The sequence below is a fragment of the Haemaphysalis longicornis genome, unplaced genomic scaffold (genome assembly GCF_048455015.1).
Source record: "Haemaphysalis longicornis isolate Haplotype H1 unplaced genomic scaffold, Haemaphysalis longicornis Haplotype H1 scaffold_7, whole genome shotgun sequence".
Taxonomy (NCBI): domain Eukaryota; kingdom Metazoa; phylum Arthropoda; class Arachnida; order Ixodida; family Ixodidae; genus Haemaphysalis; species Haemaphysalis longicornis.
In genome coordinates this window covers 162058462-162082013 of record NW_027526422.1, presented here as the reverse complement: position 1 = coordinate 162082013, position 23552 = coordinate 162058462, and the positions used below count along the sequence as shown (strand labels likewise).

Sequence of the window (23552 nt, the reverse complement as noted above, 5' to 3'; positions counted from 1 at the left end):
TTAAGCGAACCACGTGGACGACTTCGGGCCGCGTGTGTCGTCGTGATGTTCCGGAATCACCATCGGGGATCACCTAGTAGGTAAGTTGGCCGACACGTCGTAGAATTTGGTAGGGTCCGAAATATCTTCGGAGAAGCTTCTCACTGAGTCCGCGTCGTCGGATGGGAGTCCAAACCCAAAACGGTCGCCTGGGTGGTACTCGGCGCCGGAGGTTGTAGCGTCCGGCATCCACGAGCTGCTGGCGCGTTGTACGAACTCGAGCCAGCTGGCGGGCTCGATACTCACCCTTTATGCTCTCTATGACAACATGGGACGGTCCGCACATACTCACAGCAGGAGGCCATTTCGTAACGCCAAGTGGAACGTGCACATCACGCGTCACCATAGGCGGTGTTGCAAATGAAGAAGAGGGCGGGCAGGGGCACGCGGCGCGTCATCATCACCGGTGGTGTTGTTCGAGGACAGCGAATAAAGAAACACGTATCGCTCCGTCTAGGGCTCTGCGCCTTGACTCGCGGTAGCTTCCGCGACATCTTTGGTGCCGATCAACCCGGGAAATCGCCCTTCGGAGCATCTCCGCATGGCTTCGTCGATCGACCGCCTTCGAAAGACTCGTGGCATTCTCAGGAGCGGCGTCACGCGATCTCTCAACCAGCTGAAGGACCTGCTGCAGCAGCCCTCTCCCGACGCGGCGACCCTTAGCTCCCACGTCGACTACACCGTGCAGCAAGACGCTGAGCAGCGCTCAACGGGAAGATCGCCGAGGCAACGGATGATGACGCGCTGAAGCAAGAGCTCGAGGGCGCGGCAGAGTACAACCGCAAGGCTTCGTACGCCGTCTCTCGGGCACGGTTTCTTCTTAGAAACGCCCAGCCGAACGCTCCCGTAGCCAGCGAAGGCGGTACAGCAGCTGCTTCAGCCCATGATCTGACGGGTACGTCATCGCGCCTCGTGCCGGCGTCACGGCATCGGACAGTCGCCCTTCCGGAACTTCAGATTCCAGCGTTTTCGGGAATTCTGCACGAGTGGAAACCATTTTGGGATCACTACAGCGTGACCATTCATGACAACGTCGAGCTGACAAAAATCGCGAAATTCAATACCTGCTGACGTACTTGATCGGCGATGCTAGGCGAGCTATCGAGGGCATCCGACTCTCGGAAGCAAACTACGACGTTGCGGTGAGCGCCCTCGTTCAACGCTTTGGCCGTCCAGAGTTTCTCATTAACGAGCATATCAATCAACTGCTGGAATTCGCACCGATACGTAGCTCGACGAATATCGACAGGCTCCGCGAGCTGTACGACAAGGTACATTTCCGCGTCAGCGCCCTGGAAGCCCTGGGAGTTCCGCAAGAGCAGTATGCCGTGGTTCTCAACCATGTGCTCCTGCGATGCCTGCCCGATGAAATAACCTTGATGTACCGGCGTTTAAGAGGCGGCTAAGGAATTGGGCCAAGGGTCGACTGCTGGATCCGCGCCGAAGTCCGCGATGAGTCAAGGACATGGTTGCCAGGTGAAGGAACTACTGGAATTCGTGAGGATTCAAATTTAGATTCGCGAGGAAGGGAAGCAAGGGCAGCATCTATCAACCGCAGCTCGGCGGTCCGTCCAGAACGCCGACTTGAACCCCCCAGCACAATCGGAGACACCCGTTCCCTCAGCGCTGGCATTGACCTCGGAGACCGAGTCCCCAGCCACACCGGCGTGTCCCTTATGCGACAGCCGCGGTCACAAGGTGGCGGACTGCCGGGTCAGCCAGTCGGCTGCCGAGAAGAGGGCACGATTGCGGAACGCTGGCTGCTGCTTCCGGTGCGGCAGACGCAACCATGTGGCTCGTCAATGCAGAGCGTCGCGCAAAACCGATGTCGCGCAAAACACCACGCCCAGACCAACGCTGCAAGTACAAGCTGGACAAGGTGCACCCCCAACTTTGGTGACGGCTACGAGCGGGCACTCCGGAGATACGTCAGTACTACTGCAGACGGCCCGAGCCTGGGCAGAGGGTGCTCGGCGACGTTTGGTGCGAGTACTTGTTGATACCGGAAGCCAGCGGACGTTCATTCCTCAGGACCTGTCTAAGGCCCTTAAATGCACTGTTCTCGACACAGAAGAGCTAGCGTTGGTAACGTTCGGCAGGACAAGGGCTCACCAGATATTACGCTGCCGGCGAGTAGAGGTCACGCTGCGTGGACATGCTCGTGGAGATAGGGTCACTTTGGAAGCCTTGGAGGTCCCTGAGATTTGCTGCTGGACAGTCCGCAGCTGGACAGCATGTCTGCAACTATCCTGGATGAAAGGCGGTACATCACCGACGCCTTCAAGCCTAACACATGGAAGGCAAATGAAATCGGCATACTGGTTGGATCGGACGCCTACTGGAAGGTGGCCACAGGCAAAATAGACCGAATCAATGCAGATCTCACAGCTGCAGAAACGGCTCTAGGTTGGACATTTCAAGGAGCACTCAGATCTACGGCTTGTAGATTTAGTAGCGCCATGGTCCTCTCGGGTGGCACACGACGGCGTTTAAAATTTGGCGCACGTGCTGTGTGGCGACGGCTCAACTGCTGTTCCAGTTCATCGCATGAACCCGAGTCGCCTAATGCCTACCCGAGCACTTGCAAGGGATTCAGCACCAAACGCAAAGTAATTGAAGACGTGACGATGGAGAAAGGGGCGGAAGGAACGGATAGCTCTAGCGAGCAAACACCGAATGAAGAACCTGCTTAGAAGATGCCCACTTATTAATCCACACGTGGACTCAAGAAAAATCGATCCCCCGAAATGGCCCCGAAAGAATATGCACCTAAGGATCCGACGTCGAACCCGAGCGCGTTATCGAGAGAGGGCACCGCAAGGGCAAGCTCGAGACAGGTCTTTTCGGGAAGTCCAGCAAAGGGGAAGACAAAAACAAACCGAACGCCCCATGCGTGTTCAGCCAACCGTAAACATACGCACGTGGAGAAACGCCAGAAATTTAGCTTGGGCAGCAGCAGCGAAGGAACCAACTGGCAGAGCGTAGAGCGCATCAGCCGTTTTTAAAATCAAACCGAGGCCAAACAGTGTGCACAGTCATTTGTGTCTGCGGAGCTGGAACGTCAGGTTTCGCGTGGCTGCAGGAACCCTCATACGCGGGCCTGTAACGGGAAGGCTCTCACCTAAGCGATGGAAGTCACATGTCGAATAACGACGATGGAGTTGGACGCCATCGCGATCGTGATCCTGCAGCGACAAGGCTGTTCAATGACAATGGGGACTTCACCAAGTGTTACCGCCACATCAGACGTTTCATGTGCAATCATCCTGTGTAATAACTGCACGTTTTTGAACTCGCCGACTGACCATCTTGGGCGCGCGGGAAGATGTTGCAAATGAAGAAGAGGGCGGGCAGGGGCACGCGGCGCGTCATCATCCTCGGTGGTGTTGTTCGAGGACAGCGAATAAAGAAACACGTATCGCTCCGTCTAGGGCTCTGGGTCGTGACTCGCGGTAGCTTCCGCGACAGGCGGCACCACGTACCCTGCTGAGTTTGTTATTTTGCCTAACTGCTCCGGTGACGTCATTCTCGGAATGGACTTTTTGAAGGACAACGGTGCAATAATTGATCTGCAAACCAAGTCGATAATTTTCCCCCCGATCACTCCACGGCGCCGCAGCCGAACCCCGATTACCGTACTGCTGTCAGAATCGCCGACGATCACATCACCCTGCCACCTCACAGAAGCTTGATGATCGCCGTCTACTGTGAGGCTGCTGCTTCTGACATCGACGCTACTGTATAGAGTGATCGTAGGTTGCTTCTCGACCACGGTGTCTCCGTCGCAAGAGGCATTGCGTACTTTAAGCAACGCGAATCTCACGTTTTGGTAACTAATTTCAGCGAAGAGTACCAGCATTGAAACAAGGGAGCTGCAATTGCGTTCCTCGAAGAAACGCAAGAAGCAAGTGACGTGATCGCGGTCGCCGACTTTGAACGCACACCCGATGACACCTTCAAGGTTCCGAAGCCATTGGACGTGAATGCGGCGCTACTGCAAGAACAACGGAACAAATTATTGGCTTTGCTGCGTCGCTACAGCAAGTGTTTGTCGTCGAGTTCAAAATTACGTCAGGCACCGCTAGCGAAGCACCGTATTTATAACTGAAGATGGAGCCCGACCTACCCAGCACCTCCAACAGATGTCACGAAGCCAAGGACGACGCAGTTGTCTTGAAGGAGAAACAAGTTGATTGGAGCGAACTTGTGCTCCCTTAACAACTCAAAAGAATACCGAGGCGGCGAAGCAGGGGTCAACAAAGAGACTGGCGTCGGCGGGCTCTCAGAATCGAATACCCTGGCGTCTGCTCTGCCGGCTTTTTATCTTTGGGCGCGCGTGGTTTTCGAACCGTTGTTTGGCATCGAGAACATTGTAGATCCAAGAAAATTATTCCGGGCTGTTCACGTTAGATTGGAATGCTCTCCCTATCAGAACAGATAACACATGCTGCACAGAAAGAAAGAATGGAACACGCGCTTCCCTTGGCACAGAGATAACACAGACCGACGCAGCGTGGCGGTAAAAGCAAAACACAAATAAACAAACCCAATGCATGGTTCGCGGCTATATCTTTCCCTGCTTCTTATAGTAAATAGGAAACCATAAAGATGTTCTATATATTTTAATTTTACGGTTAGCAATACCCTTTCCGTTACTAGTTTGAAGGAAGACCTCTACAGTGGCTGGTACAATGCCTGTTCATAAAACAAAACCGAGTTGCTGCATTCGGCTATAGTATCGGTAGCGAACTTCTAAGGCCTATGATAGAAAAGCACCGAAAAATAAACAGGCAAAATAATTTCCCCACGGGTCTTTCCACATTGATTGATTTCACGCTCTAGGAATGAATGAATCAGCAGTATCAATACAGTTTCCATTGCCAGGCGAAGCGTTCGGTGTCCCAATGCTATCAGAAATCCGATTATTACAGTGGGAATTTTCTGTACTGATAACATAACTTCATCCACAATAAATATGTAAAATACGCGGTGACTGTGACGGCAGTGGAAGTGATAAGGCTAATTAGAGTTCGCACGTTGAAGTGACCTTACAAACCCCCCCCCCCTCTATTCAAAATCTCGAATGCTTTCGTGCCATAGACAACAAGTGAATTCATTATTTAGATTAGGTATCTGTGAGGTGAAGCGCTGAGTCGGCGAGGACGACGACTTCACGGACACATGCCCGTGAAGGGATTGTCCTCGTTTCGGCACGGCCAAAAAGAGGAAGTGGCAGGCTACACGAGCCGATGACGGTGAACGCGAGTGGCCTATAAGAGCCGGCCACAACGGAGCGGTGATGAGGACATGCGGGAACGAGGAAGGACGGCCATTGCAGTGTAGGAGTTTGGAGAGGACGGTTCGAAGAGAGCGGCGTCAAGGCGCAGATCGAGAGCTCATCGGGTCTCAGGGACCGAAGCTCAGAGGGATCTGCCTGACGCCAAGGCCTCCCCTGACCAGCGTCCTATTCCCCAGTGTCCTGGCCCGTGGCAGGCAAACGCGCTGCGTCGTGCCCCTTGTACTGAACGACCACGGCCTGGAGATTCTCGTCTAGCGGTGGCTATCGGGTGCCGACTGCCCGCGGCCTTCCGTGACGTGGCGCCTGGTGGTGACCAAGTTCCGGCCACGACCGTTCCTGCAAGTACCGTTCGTGGAAGAGCTGCGACGGAGCTGCATCGTCAATGGCCCAGGACGCGAGACTTCCCGACGTGGCCCTCAACACAACGCAACGCGACACCCCGACGCCCCGAGTACTACGCCACGTCACGGTGAACTCTTTATGAATTTTTCTGTGTAACGTTTCTGGCGTTTAGACGTATAGACTTTTTTGTACATTAGTTATACGTTCTGGGTTTCTTGATGTCGCATTTGTAGACTAGTTATTCCTTTTGTGTTTCTTTACTCTCTGGTAGTCTCTCGTCTAAGTATTATGGTCTTGGTCGTGCTTTGTTCTAGAATACATGTTCTCTTCGTAACCCCTCAAAGCGCCCTCGTCTGATTAACTGGTGACTGTGGCTAGCCCCAGTCGCTACCGAACACACCCTACTCAAGAACCTGCAGAGGGGGTTTTCCTTAGCGCCTCACAGTATCACACAGTAAGGCAGAAAAAATTGCTATCTACGCATATCAGATAATGTACATGCTTGTTTTTAAACTGTTTGCTCGTTTTAAACTGGGAATTGTTTGCGCGCTTGATTGACGTCACTCAAGCTGCGTTGCGACCGTTGCCAGACTTGCTTTCAGCTGCAGCAATCAGCGCCGTTGATAAGCACGTTTAAGAAATCCTAAATAGATGGTGCAAGGCGTGTTTGCGCCGATGGGACAAATACGCAATGCTGCTGTCTGGAGACGACAACTATAACTCCTCAAAGCTTCCAGGCAATATGAGAAGGGTGAAGGTGTGTATCGGAAGTTTGGAAGGTTCTTGAAAACAAAACGGCCAGCCCAGTTGGGTTTCTAGAAGCGGTAAAAGCACCAAATTGATGCTAAATAAACCTTGAATTATTTTTTTGCCCAATACGCGCCTTTCGGTTGCATTTGGGTCCACTAATTGGATCGCGTTTGTGGTACAGCAACAATTAGTATTTCAAAATTGTGCTTCTTTGACGGACTCAAACGTCGTCTTGTTTACTAAAAAAAATTCCCCGCATTTCCCCGAGGGGAAGAATGTGAAAGTGCGAATGCACGAGTTGAATTTGCGCGGTTCGGTAATGTTCGCGAAAGAGAGATCACACACACACACACAACTACGAAGAAAGATGCATTTATTCACAGACACCTATTTGTGTTAGCGTTGTACTTGATTGCTAGAGGGGATCTCAGCTTTGAAATTTCGTGTCAGTACTCCTTTAAGCAGGTGCATTAGCCCTTCTCACGCCCGATTCTTGGCCAATCCCCCACGTGGGTATGTGCCATGTCAGCGGCCAGGCAGCGCGCGCCCATCTCCCCCCGTTGCCAAGGTAGACGAGGAGATTCCTGACCAGTCCCCCACGTGGGTATGTGCCATGTCAGCGGTCAGGCTGCGCGCGCCCATCTCCACGTGCGCGGACATCGCCGGTGGACGCAGGTTCATTGTCGCTTAAGAAGTGCATTGCATTTAACAAATATTAGGTGAGTCGTCTTGCCTAAGACCAGAGGGCGCAGTGGTAAGTCTTGTAAAGTAGGCATGCAATATATGAAGACGTTTCATCAGATTTATGCGTTCACACGTCGCTAATGGCTTTTGTTTCACCTGTGTAACAAACAGAATATACTGAGAGATTCTGAAGTCAAACATTAGATATCGCAATACAGGTAGTTTACTCTCAATGTGAGTTGTGGCATACAGCTAAGGGTTATTAAAATACAAGAGCGAGGTTAGAAAGTTTATTCGTACTGCGACCTATGAAAACATTGACTTAACGTAGAAATACAAATGGTTTAAATGCGAATACCCGATAACTCTTTCCGCACATTTGCAAAGGTGCGACTCTTGGAAGTGTGAACTTAGCCGGAGACTTAACCGGGCTGTTTTGAGCGGCAAAGGCTAGTTGTTCTACCATGAGTGCGTGGAGCCTGTGGAGGGAACGGATAAAGGCAGGGATCAAAGCTGTGGGTGGCAAGGTACGTACTTGAGGAATGTGATAAAGGCAGAGGGATGGGATTTGCTGTGACAGTGTTGAAAACGTGGGTAATTTTGTGTGCCCGGGGTGACGCCACCTCTCGCATGCGGTGCAGAAAATACACACTAAACCACCGACCCTTCTTAAAGCACTGCAGCGAACTGTGGAGATGTCTAGTGCACAGTATCCTAAAAAAGGCAAAACGTACGGAACAAAACATGTTGAAAGGAGTGGAGGACCCTTGCATATACGGCAGGTTCTACGGTGGCTGTAGGCACCGGAATATTCAATAAAGAATACGAACACAGAAAACAAAAGAAGATTCACTAGCGGATTTGATAAAGCTGGTGAGCACGTATTCTCTTTTCATGCGAATGTCAGGCTGAGACTGATGCGCGTGGCCTAAATTGGTCCGCAACACGGCGTCATGACGAGAAATTCAGGGTATCCACAAACGCAACATTTTTATTTTACTATGCGTTAATTTAACTTGATGTCTCTTTTAAGTAATTGCTATGAACAGAAATGCTTCTATGATGTTCAAACATTTAACCGCACCATAGTTCTCAGAAATATCTGCGCCACCTGAGTACACATTGCTTCCAGCGAACGCTGGCGTGTAAAAAACCTAATACATAAGCAACTACCCCTGTGACCAATGAGCACAAGAAAATAAAACTTATTTACAACCTCTATTTTGCAAGGAACAAAAGGAATCGTGTGCCTAAATGTGCTACCTGCAAGCATCATGCGCACATTTTCAATATTGTCGCGAAGACAAGGACGATGCAGTTGTCTTGAATGAGAAACACGTTTATTGGAGCGAACTTGTGCTCCCCTAGCAACTCAAAAGAATACATAGGCGGCGAAGCAGCGGTCAACAAAGTGACTTGCACAGGCGAGTGTCGTCGAATCGAGTGCTCCGGCGTCCGCACTGCAGGCTTTTAAATGCAGACATTTCTTAGCCTCGCCTCTTCCTGCGTCGGACGGCGTCCACAGCTCCGCGTCCACGGCAGGTGCGCGCATGAGTCGTAGTCAGCCCGTTCACTCGTCACCCCCGGAACGCTCCGTCGCGGTCTCGGCCACGGCGGGGCTAAAGGAGCGGCGGGCGCGCACTTTCATATGAAAGTGCGTGCTCGCCGCTCCTCCAGTTCGGCCGTGTCTCGGCGTAACAGGTGCGTAATAGCAGCGCCACGGGGCGGCCTCTTTAGAATCCACCGTGGTCCCACGTAATTCGCAACAACAGCGCCAAATCCTCTCCTAGTAGTACGTGGCGTCTGAAAAACGTTGTACTTATCGTCATGGCAACGAGTGGCGAGGGGAGAAAGGAGGTTGGTGACGTCGCGGACGCTGCTGACGTCATTTTTCCCGTGCCAGGCTGCCGCGCGCCGGCCCTTGAAACCGACGCTGACCCAACTTTCGCGCCTGCCGCCGGTCGCTGCCTCATCGGCCGCTCGGCAATGACACTAGGCGCGAAAGTTGGACGAGCGGCGGCGATGACTCGATATGGACAGCGCCCGTTTGTTATGTGTGCAGTAAGATGTTTAATAATTGAACGAAGAAAACATGTAGGTAATAGTATGTTTTCTTGTGTCGAATTGTTGTCTTTGTGGCGATATTAATTGGAGTGTTACACAAACATTCTTTTTGCTTTGCGTTTATTCAAAATTCTTATCAGGACGTCTTTGATTCGAAGTCATGAACACACATGTACTACAATCATATATTTCACATACATTTTTTGTACACAGTATAAGACAAAGCAAAAATATGACATATGCAAATTTAGGGATACAATATTGTACAATAGGAAAAAAACGTGCTACATACACATTTACAATAACACGGTTAGGCGGGCTAGTTGGTATTCTGAATTCATGGCTGTAACTTTTGCGCAACTTTAAACGGAGACAGATACAGGTCTTCGTGTCCCTTTTTGTATCTGCCTCCGTCTAAAGTTGCGCAAACGTTACAGCCATGAATACACATTTAGGTACACAGTACTTGATTACCAAAGAAGAACTCCGAAAGTTGTAGTCCCTACAGAGATTTTTTTTTTCGCGCACACCTCGGCGGGAGAAGAAAAGAACTTGAAAGTTCCACTAACTGTATACGTATTTCTTGGGCTCATTTCGAGACAGGAATGTTCCTTAGACATTAAAAAATTCGTTTCAGTTCAGAGACACAATAATTGGGAACCTATATGTTAAACGAAAACACGCACACGTATGCTTCAAGCCCTGCCTTTCGGGTGAGTTAGCGCAAACTCTGAAAGAAAGCGTTGAACAGCCCATTAACCTGCATACACTTCGGAGAAATCATGTTCACACCAACAAAATGCAGCCATAAAAAACTGTTGCAACACAATGACCGCACTGTAGACACTCATTGCTGGATTATATCTACGCACAAAAACAATGCGCAACCATGTGCACGTCGTAGAACACAGAAGACAAATCGAAAGCACCCATCTTTTCTTTTAATGGCGCGTGAATGAACAGTCTGCTTACCGCGGGTGGGAGGGAAGGCGGGAGGGAGAAGACACCCAGAAATAAAAGCTTTGTTATATTGTAAGCCGCAGATAACGGCCAGGTTGTTGCAAGCTACCCTCTAGCTCGGGCAGCGCCTCTTATCTCATCCTGTCCTATACGGCATGACCATTCTAACTTCAGAAGTATGGAACACCAAACCCACTCGCGATAAGATGACAAGGCGCGGGCGCGCAGTTTAGATTGAACAGCAAATCCGGCAATGCTACTTGGTTTTATTTATTTTTTTAATGAGCAAAACGCTTGCAATGGCGGCTGCAGACAACGGATGTATTTCGGTTCGGCCTTCCACTGCTTTATGTGAACATCGACTTGCATTGAACACCGCTGTGTTACATCAGGTTTTTCGGAGCACTGAAGCAACGCTTGGCAGTAGTTTCGCCGCAAGTATACGTTTTGGAGCAAGACGGCGGAGGAAAAAAATGCTTAGGGCGCAGCACCTCCATGCCACCAATCGCTGTGGTGGTAGGTACGCCGTGAAAGGCAAGAAGCGCTTACAGTTGAGCTTGCCTTCTTTGTGACCAGGTGCGTCGTGATGACATTGGATGGATTGAGGAGAGTCACCGGAGGAAACGTCCAATGAAGTCGCAAACCGTCCTCGACTTGGGGCCCAAACCTAGACTCGTACCTGCTGCACGAAACAACAAAAAATACCTTGATAACTATACTGAATCGACATTCCAGCAGTTACTAAGGCAATCAAAAGACGGCAATGCCACCACAAATTGGTCTGACGAGCAAGAGTGTGCGTGCCAAAGACGCGTTTACTTCTACCAAAACTTTGCGTACTTGCACAGCTGGGATATATTTGCACATTAGTTTCCACTCCAAGACGAGTGACATGTCTCATTAACTTCACGTTACATGCGCGAATTAATTTTAAAACAGAAGAGTGCAATCGGTCGGCTTTTAAGGAATTCACTATAACTTGTACAAAGCTAATTTGCTTACCTGTCGTCTTTGGAGAAGGCGAGAAACTTGGCCGAACTTTACCGCCCTGTGTTGCTGCACTACAGAGCTGCGCAGGAGTGGTAACGCTCCTTCCTCCGCTACCCCATATTTAGATTGCATTCGCATGTATTTTATAATGCAGCGAAACTTTCAGCCCGTGGAGGCGTTTAGGCAATGCGCGCAACCCTTCGCATGCCGGCTCGCTCACGTACGCACCGAACTGGCCCGCCGTGCGCGCCGGGAGAAAGAAAAAAAAATATTGGCACCGGTGAGCTGTTGCGCATGCGTAAGCAGGCAAGGAAGCGTTGACGGTGTGGAAAGAAAGAAACGCCGAGGGAAAGGGAAGGGCCACGCCGCAGCACCGTGCCGCTAGGATCGCCACAATTTCGGAAACCGAAACTAGCCAAAGTCGCCGACTAGTGGCAGCGCGGTGGGGCGTAGAAGAGCGCGCGCTGCTTGCGCATGCGCGCTCTCCCCCCCGTACCGCTCTCCCTCTACTGCGCGCGCTGCAAATATAAAGCCGCTAGCGGTCGCTCGTGCTTCAGTCACTGCGTTGCTCCTTCCTTCCTTGGTTGACGCTCGCTCCCACGTTTACTCGTGTCTGCTACTCCAGCATCATGGAAGAAGCGATGGAAGCAACACTGCCTTCAACCAGTACTGAGGCGCCAATGCTCTGCATTTACTCGTGTTCCCCTCGCGGGAAGGCGCGGGAATTTTTTTATCTTTCGGCGCGCGTGGTTCTCAAAACGTCGATTCACATCGAGAACATAGTAGATCCAAGAAGATTATTCTGGGCTGTTCACGTTAGATCGGAATGCTCTCCCTATCACGACAGATAACACATGCGGCACAGAAAGAAAGAATGGAACACGCGCTTCCCTTGGCGCAGAGATAACACAGACCGGCGCAGCCGGGCGGTAAAAGCAAAACACAAATAAAGAAACCCAATGTATGGTTCGCGGCATTACCCCCCCCCCCTCTAAGAGTGCATCGACCCGGTGCTAACATAAGCGACAGTCCGAAAATAAAAATAAAATTCGTTATCGACCGTAGAAAGGTTTTAAGCGAACCACGTGGACGACTTCTGGCCGCGTGCGTCGTCGTGATGTTCCGGAATCACCATCGGGGATCACCTCGTAGGTAAGTTGGCCGACACGTCGTAGATTTCTGGTAGGGTCCAAAATACCGTGGCAGGAGCTTCTCACTGAGTCCGCGTCGTCGGATGGGAGTCCAAACTCACACACTATCCCCTGGTTGGTACTCGGCGTCTCGGCGTCGGAGGTTGTAGCGGCCCGCATCCACCAGCTGCTGGTCCGTTATACGAACTCGAGCGAGCTGGCGGGCCTCCTCCGCACGTTGAAGATATCCGTGGACGTCGGCGTTGAGGTCGTCGTCTTCTACATGCGAAAGCATGGCGTCGAGCATCGTAGTCGGCCTTCTACCGTAGACAAGCTCGAACGGCGTCAGCTGCGTCGTCTCCTGGATAGCCGTGTTGAACGCAAACGTGACATATGGGAGCACTTCGTCCCAAGTCTTGTGTTCAACGTCAACGTACATTGACAGCATATCTGCGATTGTCTTGTTCAGACGTTCTCTTAGTCCGTTCGTTTGGAGGTAGTACACCGTCATTCTTCGGTGATCCGTGTTGCTGTAGCGTAATACTCCTTGCATCAGCTCCGCAGTAAATGCCGTTCCGCGGTCGGTGATTAGGACTTCCGGGGCTCCACGTCGCAGCACAACTTGGCTTATGAAGAACTTTGCCACTTATTGTGCAGTCCCCCTCGGAAGAGCGGCGGTCTCTGCGTAGCGCGTCATATATTCAGTCGCTACGACAATCCACTTGTTCTGTGATCGTGACGTTGGGAACGGGCCTGAAAGGTCCATTCCAATCTGTTGAAATGGTCTCGAAGGGCCGGCGATCGGTTGCAGAAGTCCGGCGGGTCTTGTCGGCGGCGTTTTTCGTCGCTGGCAGTCACGGCAGCTCCGGACGTAGTGGGTGACGCCAGAGGTAAGGCCGGGCCAGTAGTACCACGCCTTGATTTTTCCAATAGTGCGGGCTGTGCCGAGATGTCCGGAAGACGGGTCGTCGTGGCACGCTTCCAAAATTTCGTCACGAAGGTCCGCGGGGATGACGAGAAGGTAATTCGCTTTGGTTCCGGGCTGAAATTCTTCTTCACGAGGACGGAGTTTCTGAGGCTGAATGCTGGTAAGCTGCGTTTGAAGGTCCTAGGAACGGCAACGTTGCATCCCTCGATGTACTCGATTATGACGCGTAAGTCGGGGTCGGCACGCTGCTGGGCGGCTAGGTCGCTCTCCGTCACGATCCCGAAGAACGCGGTGTCTTCGTCAGCGTCTTGTGGTGGTGGGTCGACGGGAACCATACATTGCCGCGAACCATACATTGGGTTTGGTGTTCCTTGAAGCGCGCAATGCTTCTTGCGACCGACACACCACGGTCGAGAAGCACCCTTTGATCAGTGTTTACGATAGCGTCGACGTCAGGAGCAGCATCTTCACAGTAGACTGCGACCATCAAGCTTGCGCGGGGTGGCAGGGTGACATGATCATCGGCAATCCTTACAGCAGCCCGTCGTTCGGGGTTCGGTTCTGGCGTCATGGAGTGATTGGGGGAAAAAGTTATTGACTTGGTATGCAGATCAATTATTGCACCGTTGTCCATCAAAAAGTCCATACGAAGAATTACGTCGCGGGAGCAGTTAGGCAGAATGACGAACTCCGCAGGGTACGTTGTGCTGTCTATGGTGACGCGCGATGTGCACATTCCACTTGGCGTCACGAGGTGGCCTCCTGCTGTGCGTATGTGCGGACCGTCCCATCTGGTCATAACATTCTTCAGTTTAGACGCAAAGGGTCCGATCATTACCGAATAGTCAGCTCCCGTGTCTACGAGGGCGACTACGTCAAAGCCGTCGATGGACACCTTGACGTCAGATGCAGTCTTCCTCGAGTTCCGGGTTCGTCGGGGCGTCGTATCTCTGCTTGTACGTGTTGACGGTCGGGCAGTGTGCGTCGTCGTTGTCATCGTCTTTTCAACGGACGTCTCGGTCAGGTCGGGCAGTGTGCGTCGTCGTTGTCATCGTCTTTTCAACGGACGTCTCGGTCAGGTCGGGTACGCGTCGCGCCGTGTAGCTGTCGTCGTGTTCAGGAGTCTCGTTAGGGCTAGGTCGGGTCGTCGGGATGAGGGTATGTCGTGAATGATGGTCTTCAGCGAGTCGCTGCGTCGTTGGAGGGTTTTCATTTTCCGCCGTTGTTAACTTTACCTCCCGAAGTTGCTGCTTTTAGTTTCCCCCGCGTGGGCTGGGGGACCTTCCACGTGAGAAGTCAGCAGTGCTGTGGCGGTTCGGTGACTGAGACGGGTAGGGCGACGGTGAACGGTTGAAGCGGGCTGGTCCTCGGTTGGTGTTGGAGAGGTATTCTTTGATCTCAGCAGGGCGCTGGCCGTATCGGGGGCGTGGGGCGTCGACGGAGAACCCTCGCAATCCGAGCCTCTTGTAGGGACAGCAACGGTAGATGTGGTCGGCCTTTCCGCAGTGGTAGCACAGCGGGCGATTATCGGGCGTTCGCCACACGTCAGTCTTCCTTGGCGTCTGGTATTGGTCTACAGGGCGTCGGGCGGGCGGCATTGGACAGCGGTATGGCTTGGCCTCTTGACGACGGGTTGGAGCAGGGCGGGGTTGACGAACAGCCGAGGAGTATGTCATGGCCTGTGGTTCGCGGGGTGCTTCCGACGGCGTAGGAGTTCCCATTGCGTTTTGGACTTCTTCTCGGATTACGTCGGTCAGGGAAGCCACTTGAGGTTGCGGCGTCGTTGGAAAAAGCTTCCGAAGCTCCTCCCTGACCACTGCTCGGATGGTCTCTCGCAATGTATCGGAGCTTCCATTTGCGGCACCGATGGTCTCCGAGAACAGCGCGTTGACAGGGCGGTCGTACTGCCTCGTTCGAATTTCTAGCGTCTTCTCCATCGCGGCCGCCTCAGACGCGAATTCCGCCACTGTCTTCGGAGGGTTACGGACTAGACAAGCAAAAAGCTCTTGGTTGACTCCTCGCATTAGAAACCTGAGCTTCTTTTCCTCGGTCATTTCAGGGTCGGCACGACGAAAACGTCGCTTCATCTCCTCAACGAAAATCACGACTCCTTCGTTGGGGTGCTGCGTTCGAGTTTCAAGCAAAAGCGCAGCTCGCTCTTTTCTCACCACGGTAGTGAAGGTCTTAAGGAACTCCCTCTTGAATTGAGTCGAGTCGGTCAAAGAGCTCTCATGGTTCTCGAACCAAGTTCGAGCAGCATCTTCTAAGTAAAAGAAGACATGCCGGAAAGTTTCTTCGTCGTCCCACCTGTTGAAGATGCGGACGCGCTCCAGCTTCTCCAACCATTCTTCGGGGTCTTCAGCGGGGGCTCCCCGGAACGATGGCGGTTCTCAGGGCTGCTGCAGGATGATTGGCGACGTTGTTTCTTGCACCATGGTGTTGGTTGCAGCGTTCCTTCTCTTGTGCCCTTCTGGCAGAAGACCAAACTCGGGTAGCAATCCTTGCAGTCGGGGGCTTTCTCTGGTTGGACTGGCTTGGCGGCTTCGAGATGTCGTAGAGAGCATAAAGGCTTAGTACCCCGCACCTCTACCAGATGTCGCGAAGACAAGGACGATGCAGTTGTCTTGAATGAGAAACACGTTTATTGGAGTGAACGTGTGCTCCCCATACAACTCAAAAGAATACAGAGGCGGCGAAGCAGCGGTCAACGAAGTGACTTGCACAGGCGAGTGTCGTCGAATCGAATGCCCCGGCTTCCGCACTGCAGGCACGGGGCTGCCTCTCTCGCATCAACCGTGGTCCCACGTAATTCGCGCCAGCAGCGCCAAATCCTCCCCTAGTAGTACGTGGCCTCTGAAAAACGTTGCATTAATCGCCATGGCAACGAGTGGCGAGGGGGAAAGTGCGTTTGCTGACGTCGCGGACGCTGCTGACGTCATTTATCCCGCGGCAGCCAGGCCGTGCCGCCTCGCGCCGGCCCCTGAAACCGACGCTCGTCCAATTTTCGCGTATGCCCCCGGTCGCTGCCTCATGGGCTGCTCGGCAATGGCACCAGGCGCGAAAGTTGGACGAGCGGCGCCGATGACTCGAAATGGCCGCCGCCCGTCGTTTCTTATGTGTGCAGTAACGTGTTTAATAATTGAACGAAGAAAACATGAAGGTAATAGTACGTTTTCTGGTGTCGAATTGTTGTCTTTGTGGCGATAATAATTGAAGTGTTACACAAACATTATTTTTGCTATGCATTTATTCAAAATTCATATGAGGACGTCTTTGATTCGAAGTCATGAAAACACATGTACTACACCCATATATTGCACATAATTTTATGTACATAGTATTGGACTAAGCAAAAATATGACATATGTAAATTTAGGATTACAATATTGTACAATAGGGAGAAAACGTGCTACATACACTTTTACAATAACACGGTTAGGCGGGCTAGTTGGTATTCTGAATTCATGGCTGTAACTTTTGCGCAACTTTACACGGTGACAGGTACAGGTCTTCGAGTCCCTTTTTGTATCGGTCTCCGTCTAAAGTTGCGCAAAAGGTACAGCCATGAATACACATTTAGGTACACAATACTTGATTACGAAAGAAGATCTGCGAAAGTTCTAGTCCCTACACAGATTTTTTTTTCGCCCACACCTCGGCGGGAGAAGAAACGAACTTAAAAGTTCCACTCAATGTATACTTATTTCTTGGGCTCACCTCGAGACAGGTATATTCTTTAGACATCAAAAAAATTCGTTTCAGTTCAGAGACACAATAATGGGGAATCTATATGTTAAAAGAAAGCACGCACACTTATTCTCCAAGCCCTGCTTTCCGGGCGAGTTAACGCAAACTCTGAAAGAAAGCGTTGACCCGCCCATTAACCTACATACACTACCGAGAAATCATGCTCACACCAACAAAATGCAGCCATAAAAAACTGTTGCAACACAATGACCGCACTGTAGACACTCTTTGCTGCATTATATCTACGTACAAAAACAATGCCCAACCATGTGCACGTCGTAGAACACAGAACACAAATCGAACGCACCCGTCTTTTCTTTTAATGGCGCGTGAATTAAAAGTCTGCTTACCGGGGGTGGGAGGGGGAAGGCGGGGGGGGGGAGAAAACACCCAGAAAAAAAGGAGCTTTCCTGTATTTTAAGCAGCAGATATCGGCCAGGTTGTTACAAGCTACCCTCTAACTCGTGTCTGGGCAGCGCCTCTTATCTCATCGTGTCCGATACGGCATGACCATTCTAACTTCAGAACTATGGAACACCAAACCCGTTCCCGATAAGATGACAAGGCGCGAGCGCGCAGTTTAGATTCAACAGCAAAGCCGGCAATGCTACTTGGTTTTATTTATTTTTTAATGAGCGAAACGCTTGCAATGGCGGCTGCAGACAACGCATGTATTTCGGTTTGGCCTTCCACTGCTTCATGTGAAAATCGACTTGCATTGAACACCGCGGAGTTACGTCAGATTTTTCGGAGCTCTGAAGCAACGCTTGGCAGTAGTTTCGCCGCAAATATACGTTTTGGAGCAAGACGGGGGAGGAAATAATGATTAGGGCGCAGCACCTCCACGCCATCAATCGATGTGGTAGTATGTACGCCATGAAAGGCAAGAAGCGCGTACAGTTGAGCTTGCCTTCTTTGTGAGCAGGTGCGTCGTGATGACATTGGATGGATTCAGGAGAGTCACCGGAGGAAACGTCCAATGAAGTCGCAAACCGTCCTCGAATTGGGGCCCAAACCTAGACTCATACCTGCTGCACGAAACAACAAAAAATACCTTGATAAGTATACTGAATCGACGTTCCAGCAGTTACTAAGGCAATCATCAAAAAACGGCAATGCCACCACAAATTGATCTTGCGAGCAAGTGTGTGCGTGCCAAAGACGCGTTTACTTCTACTAAAACTTTGCGTACCTGCACAGCTGGGATATATTTGCACATTAGTTTCCACTACAAGACGAGTGACATGTCTCCTTAACTTCACGTTACATGCGCGAATTATTTTGAAAACCAAAGAGTGCAATCAGTCGGATTTTAAGGAATTCACTATAACTTGTACAAAGCTAATTTGCTTACCTGTCGTCTTTGGAGAAGGCAACAAACTTGGTCGAACTGTACCGCCCTGTGTTGCTGCACCACAGAGCTGCGCAGGAGTGGTAACACTCCTTCCTCCGCTGCTCCATATTTAGAACACATTCGAATGTATTTTATAATGCAGCGAAACTTTCCGCCCGTGGAAGCGTTTAGGCAACCCGCGCAACCCTTCGAACGCCGGCTCGCTCACGCACGTACCGAACTGGCCCGCCGTGCGCGCCGAGAGAAAGAAAAAAAAAATATTGGCGCCAGTGAGCTGTTGCGCATGCGTAAGCAGGCAAGGAAGCGTTGACGGTGTGGAAAGAAAGAAACGCCGAGGGAAAGAGAAGGGCCACGCCGCAGCACTGTGCCGCTAGGATCGCCAGAATTTCGGAAACCGAAACAAGCCAAAGTCGCCGACCAGTGTTGGAGGCTTTTTATCTTTCGGCGCGCGTGGCACTCGAAACGTTGATTCACATCGAGAACATAGTAGATCCAAGAAGATTATTCTGGGCTGTTCACGTTAGATCAGATGGCTCTCCCTATCACGACAGATAACACATGCGGCACAGAAAGAAAGAATGGAACACGCGCTTCCCTTGGCGCAGAGATAACACAGACCGGCGCAGCCGGGCGGTAAAAGCAAAACACAAATAAACAAACCGAATGTATGGTTCGCGGCAATATTTAAAAAGATTATTTACGGTATTGGAAGCAGGAACACCAACCCACAAAAAGAGCGCACAATATTTCTTATTTGAAGGAACAATTCGCGCGAGTATAAAAATGCAGAAAAATTGTCCATTCAGAAAAAGGCAGAGTATTTGGTCGTGCAAACACTACTAATCTTCCCGGCCTAATAAGCTTCTGCACGGCAAGGCAAATAGACTCGAAAAACGCCTTCTGCTTCTTAATGCTCCAATTCTCCAAAAATTACAGAAAATTGGCTGAAATTGGATTTCCATGCGGCGAAAAGGTGGCACAAAAAAACGCCCTCATTAGCACTAATCAACGTGGTGAAATTGATTTTGTAGTGTCTTCTGTTATGCCTGGTTTTAGGTCCAGTATACATGTTAAAAAAACGTATTTGAAACCTCAAATTTAAGAACGGTTACTTGTTATCGACTGGTTTTGCTTGGGTGAAGTGAAATCAAGAGCAAGTGTTGTGTACGTTTGAAGAACGTTAGTCATAGTCTGTGAAAAAAAAAACGATTTTTTTTTCAGGAAAACATATTCATCTCCTGATCTCGGCTCTTTGATTAGTGGGCTACCTACGTAGATTTCTTCAATGCCTTAGACCCTTCGTCGAGAAACATTCCTAAGGATTAGTGTAACATTTCAGGCCAGGATAATGTTCTAAAATTGTCGGTAGATTTTTCCTTCCATTCATCACATGTTCACGCCAAGCAAAAAATAATTTCAGCTGTCCCACACCAGCACTACGCAATAGTAAAGGTTTACACATTTTACAATGTCATCATGTGGTATGCTGAAATGCAGGCCTGGGATTTCTTCGTAAATACATTGTAATTAGAAAATGTGACGTCAAGGTGGCCTCGGACGATGTAACATGGCGTCGTTCGACACCCCAAAGTGGTTGATAAATTTAAACTCCTCCGCTGCATCCTGATGATGATGATGATAGTTGGGTTTTATTGGCGCAAGGCCGACTATGGGCAAAGAGCGCCAAAGAAGAAGTTACTGAATTATGATAAGACCGTACATACTAAAACTTTTGACTAAAAGTAAAGGTGATGCAAAACAAAAGACAATGGAGATGGCTGGTGTATAGGGCCAGGGTGATTACACATGATATGACAAGAGCTGCAGAATGTTTACCTCAGCTAAAAACTTAAAAACACGTTGACTAGAAAACATTGGTTGGTCGGCTAAAAAGTATGATGGGTGCAAAGGAATGTGTTGTCTGTATAATTCAGGGAAATGTTTGTGTCGTGTTGTGTCAAGTGCCTTGCATGTGATTAGTATGTGGACTACAGATAGGCCCTTTCCACACCTGCTACACGTGGGTCCCGAAGTTCCAGTGAGCAGGTGGGAGTGCGTCGCATGTGTGTGGCCTATCCGCAGCCTTGCCAGGGCGACTTCAGTGTATCTGTTGTGTGAGTCAGTTATGTAGCGTCCCAGTTGTGGTTTTATTATGTGTAGTTTGTTGTCTGTTTGTTGACTCCAGTGTAATTGCCATGTGTTACGAAGCTGTCGTCTGATGTGTGTGTTTAGGTCGGTGTAAGGTACTGTTGTAACGTCAACTGTAGTCATGAGAGCAGCATCACCAGCCATTTGGTCGGCGGCCTCATTGCCAGGGATTCCACAATGCCCTGGTACCCAGCATATAGTTATTTCAAGATTTGAGGCATATGCCGACATTAGTACCTTGAAAAGAGCATTTATGACATAGTTTTTAGATGACCTTCCTAATGACAGTCCCTGTACAATGCTTTGAGAGTCTGTGTATACAATGGACTTGGGAATTTTATGTTTGATGATGTGGTTTGTAACGATTAAAATGCCATATGCTTCTGCCGTGTAAATACTGTTATGAAAATTCATTGTTTTGCTTACTCTAAAACTTGGTCCGTGCGCTGCACAAGATACTGTAGAACCAGTTTTCGACGCGTCGCTATAGAATTCTGCGCACCAGTACTTGTCCTGCAGGAACAGGAAGTGCTGCAGAATTGCATTCGTGGGTACCCTATTTTTTTCTACAAGAGTGAATGACAGGTCGCATGATACGGGACGAAGATGCCATGGTGCGATGAAATTTTGAATGGGTGTCTTGTGCGTGTCTGAAAGAGGGACCGTGAGTGCAGAAGCCTCCTCCCTAACTCTGAGAGAGAAAGGTAAGGAAACGGGTGGCCTGTTTAAAAAGAGTTGCAAGTTTGATGTATTGTTCATGATGGGATTAAAAGGATGGTTGGTAAGAGACACAATCTTAGATGCATACAGCAGATCAACATACTCCCGCTGATGCCCTAGGCACCACTTGTCGCACTCGACATAAAGGCTTTCGACAGGGCTGGTGCGGAAAGCGCCGCATGAGAGGCGAAGGACAAGATGCAGCACTGGGTCGAGCATTCTCAGTGCGGTCTTTGTCGCCGACCCATACACGACGCTGCCGTAGTCGAGCCGAGACCCCACCAACGCCGTGTACAGGCGCAGCAGGAGTTGTTTGTCGGCCCCATAAGATTGATGTGAGAGAACCTTAAGAATGTTCATTGATTTTAGGCATTTACATTTGAGCTGTTTGATATGAGAGATGAATGTAAGTTTTTCATCGAATAAAATGCCTAAAAACTTGTGCTCCTTGTTCACAGGAATAGGCACATTCGCAAGAGTGATGTCTGGGTCCGGGTGGACCCCACGCTTCCTGGAGAATACAACACAAGAGCTCTTTCCGGGATTAATTTTAAAACAATTCTTGTCTGCCCAGCCGGCAAGCTTCTTGACGCCGAGCTGGACTTGACGTTCACAGATTGACATATTACAAGATTTAAAAGATATCTGTACGTCATCTACATACATGGAGTAAGAAATGGTAGGTGGCAATGCCTTCCCAAGGGAGTTCATTTTAATTATAAAAAGAGTACAGCTTAAAACTCCACCTTGGGGCACGCCGTTTTCTTGCACATGAATCCTTGACAGTGCGCTACCAACTCTCACGCGAAACGTTCTGTGGGACAGATAACTAGCCAGAGTGTTGAGCATATGGCCCGAAACACCGAAAGACTTCAGGTCACTGAGGATCCCGTAGCGCCAAGCGGTGTCGTAGGCCTTCTCGAGGTCAAAAAACACAGTCACGACATACTGTTTATGCACGAAGGCATCCTTAATGTAAGATTCAAGAGCTACGAGTTGATCATTCGTGGATCGCCCCGCCCTGAAGCCTGCCTGGCAGCTCTCGAGAAGACCGTTGTACTCAAGGAAGTACACGAGCCTGCGGTTTATCATCATCTCGAAGAGCTTGCACAGGCAGCTCGTCAAGGCAATAGGACGGTAACTTGAGGGGGACGACGGGTCCTTTCCCTCCTTTAGGGAAGCTACAACTATAGCCTCCTTCCAAGAGTTTGGAATGTGCCCCGAAAGCCAAATCTTGTTATAGAGGTGTAAGAGTGTTAGAAGAGTGTCTGCGTGCAGGTGTTGTATCATTGTGTATGTGATGTTGTCTGGGCCTGGAGCTGAGGGTTTACACGTGCTCAGAGCAGCCCTCAGCTCATGTGGTGAAAACAGAGAGTTGTAAGAAGTCTGTGATTTGTTGCTGTCGTGTAGGGACTTCTTTTCACAAGAGGCTTTATGTTTCAGGAAAGTGTTCGTGTAGTGTGCTGAACTGGACACGTGCTGGAAGTGTTGTGCGAGTGTGTCAGCCTGGTCTTCCAGAGTGTCCCCTGTTGTGCTAACCAGGGGCAGGCTGTGTGTCTGTTGTCCTTTTAGCTTGCGTATACGTGTCCATACTTTCCGTGTGTCTGTGTAGGAGTTAATTGATGTTATGAATGTACGCCAACTATCGCGTTTTGCCTCACGGCGCACACGTTTTCCGAACGCCTTGGCCCGTTTGAACAAGAGGAGGTTACTCGACGTGGGGTACCGACGAAGGATACCCCACGCCTTGTTCTGGGCCTCTCGTGCCCGCCTACAGTTCTCATTCCACCACGGCCTCCGCTGGTTGCGCGGGGCACCAGAGGTGTGGGGAATGGACCTTTCGGCGGCGTGGAGGATGTGCGCCGTGAGCAGTTGGGTAGCTTCTTCGACGTGTAGGTGTCCTATGGATGTGTGGTGTAGTTTGGATGTCTCTGTAAATGTATTCCAGTTAGCTCTTGCTTCATTAAACCTTTTATGGGAAGATGGACTGCTCGGGCCTGTACCTATATCCGTTAATGAAGTGGGGAAATGGTCACTACCATATGGGTCTGTGCCCACGCCCCATTCGATACATGGAAAGAATATTGCAGAACCAATAGCCAAGTCAAGACATGAGTATGTGTTATGTCCTATGTAATGGTATGTAGGCTGTTTATTGTTGAAAAGGCATTCTCCAGAAGATGTAAGGAATTTCTCTATCAGGCGACCTCGGGCATCCGTTCTGGAAGAGCCCCAAAGAGAGTTGTGAGCATTAAGGTCGCCTGTAAGGATGTATGGTTCGGGCAGTTGGTCAACCAGCGCCTCGAAGTCAGAGCTCGAGAGTGAGACATCAGGAGGAATGTATATGGAGCATACCGTTATCAACCTATTAAATACTATTGTTCGAATTGCTACAGC

General features: G+C 50.2%; 1 protein-coding gene across 1 annotated transcript in view; it reads left to right on the top strand.

Moving 5' to 3' along the window:
- Positions 1-580: 580 nt before the first annotated feature.
- Positions 581-23552, top strand: part of LOC144146634 (rabankyrin-5-like) — a 49445-nt gene continuing 26473 nt past the window's right edge. Inside the window, exons 1-2 of the mRNA XM_077678572.1 lie at positions 581-765; positions 1664-1811. Coding sequence (XP_077534698.1) covers positions 581-765; positions 1664-1811 — 333 coding nt within the window. The remainder of the gene's footprint in view (positions 766-1663; positions 1812-23552) is intronic.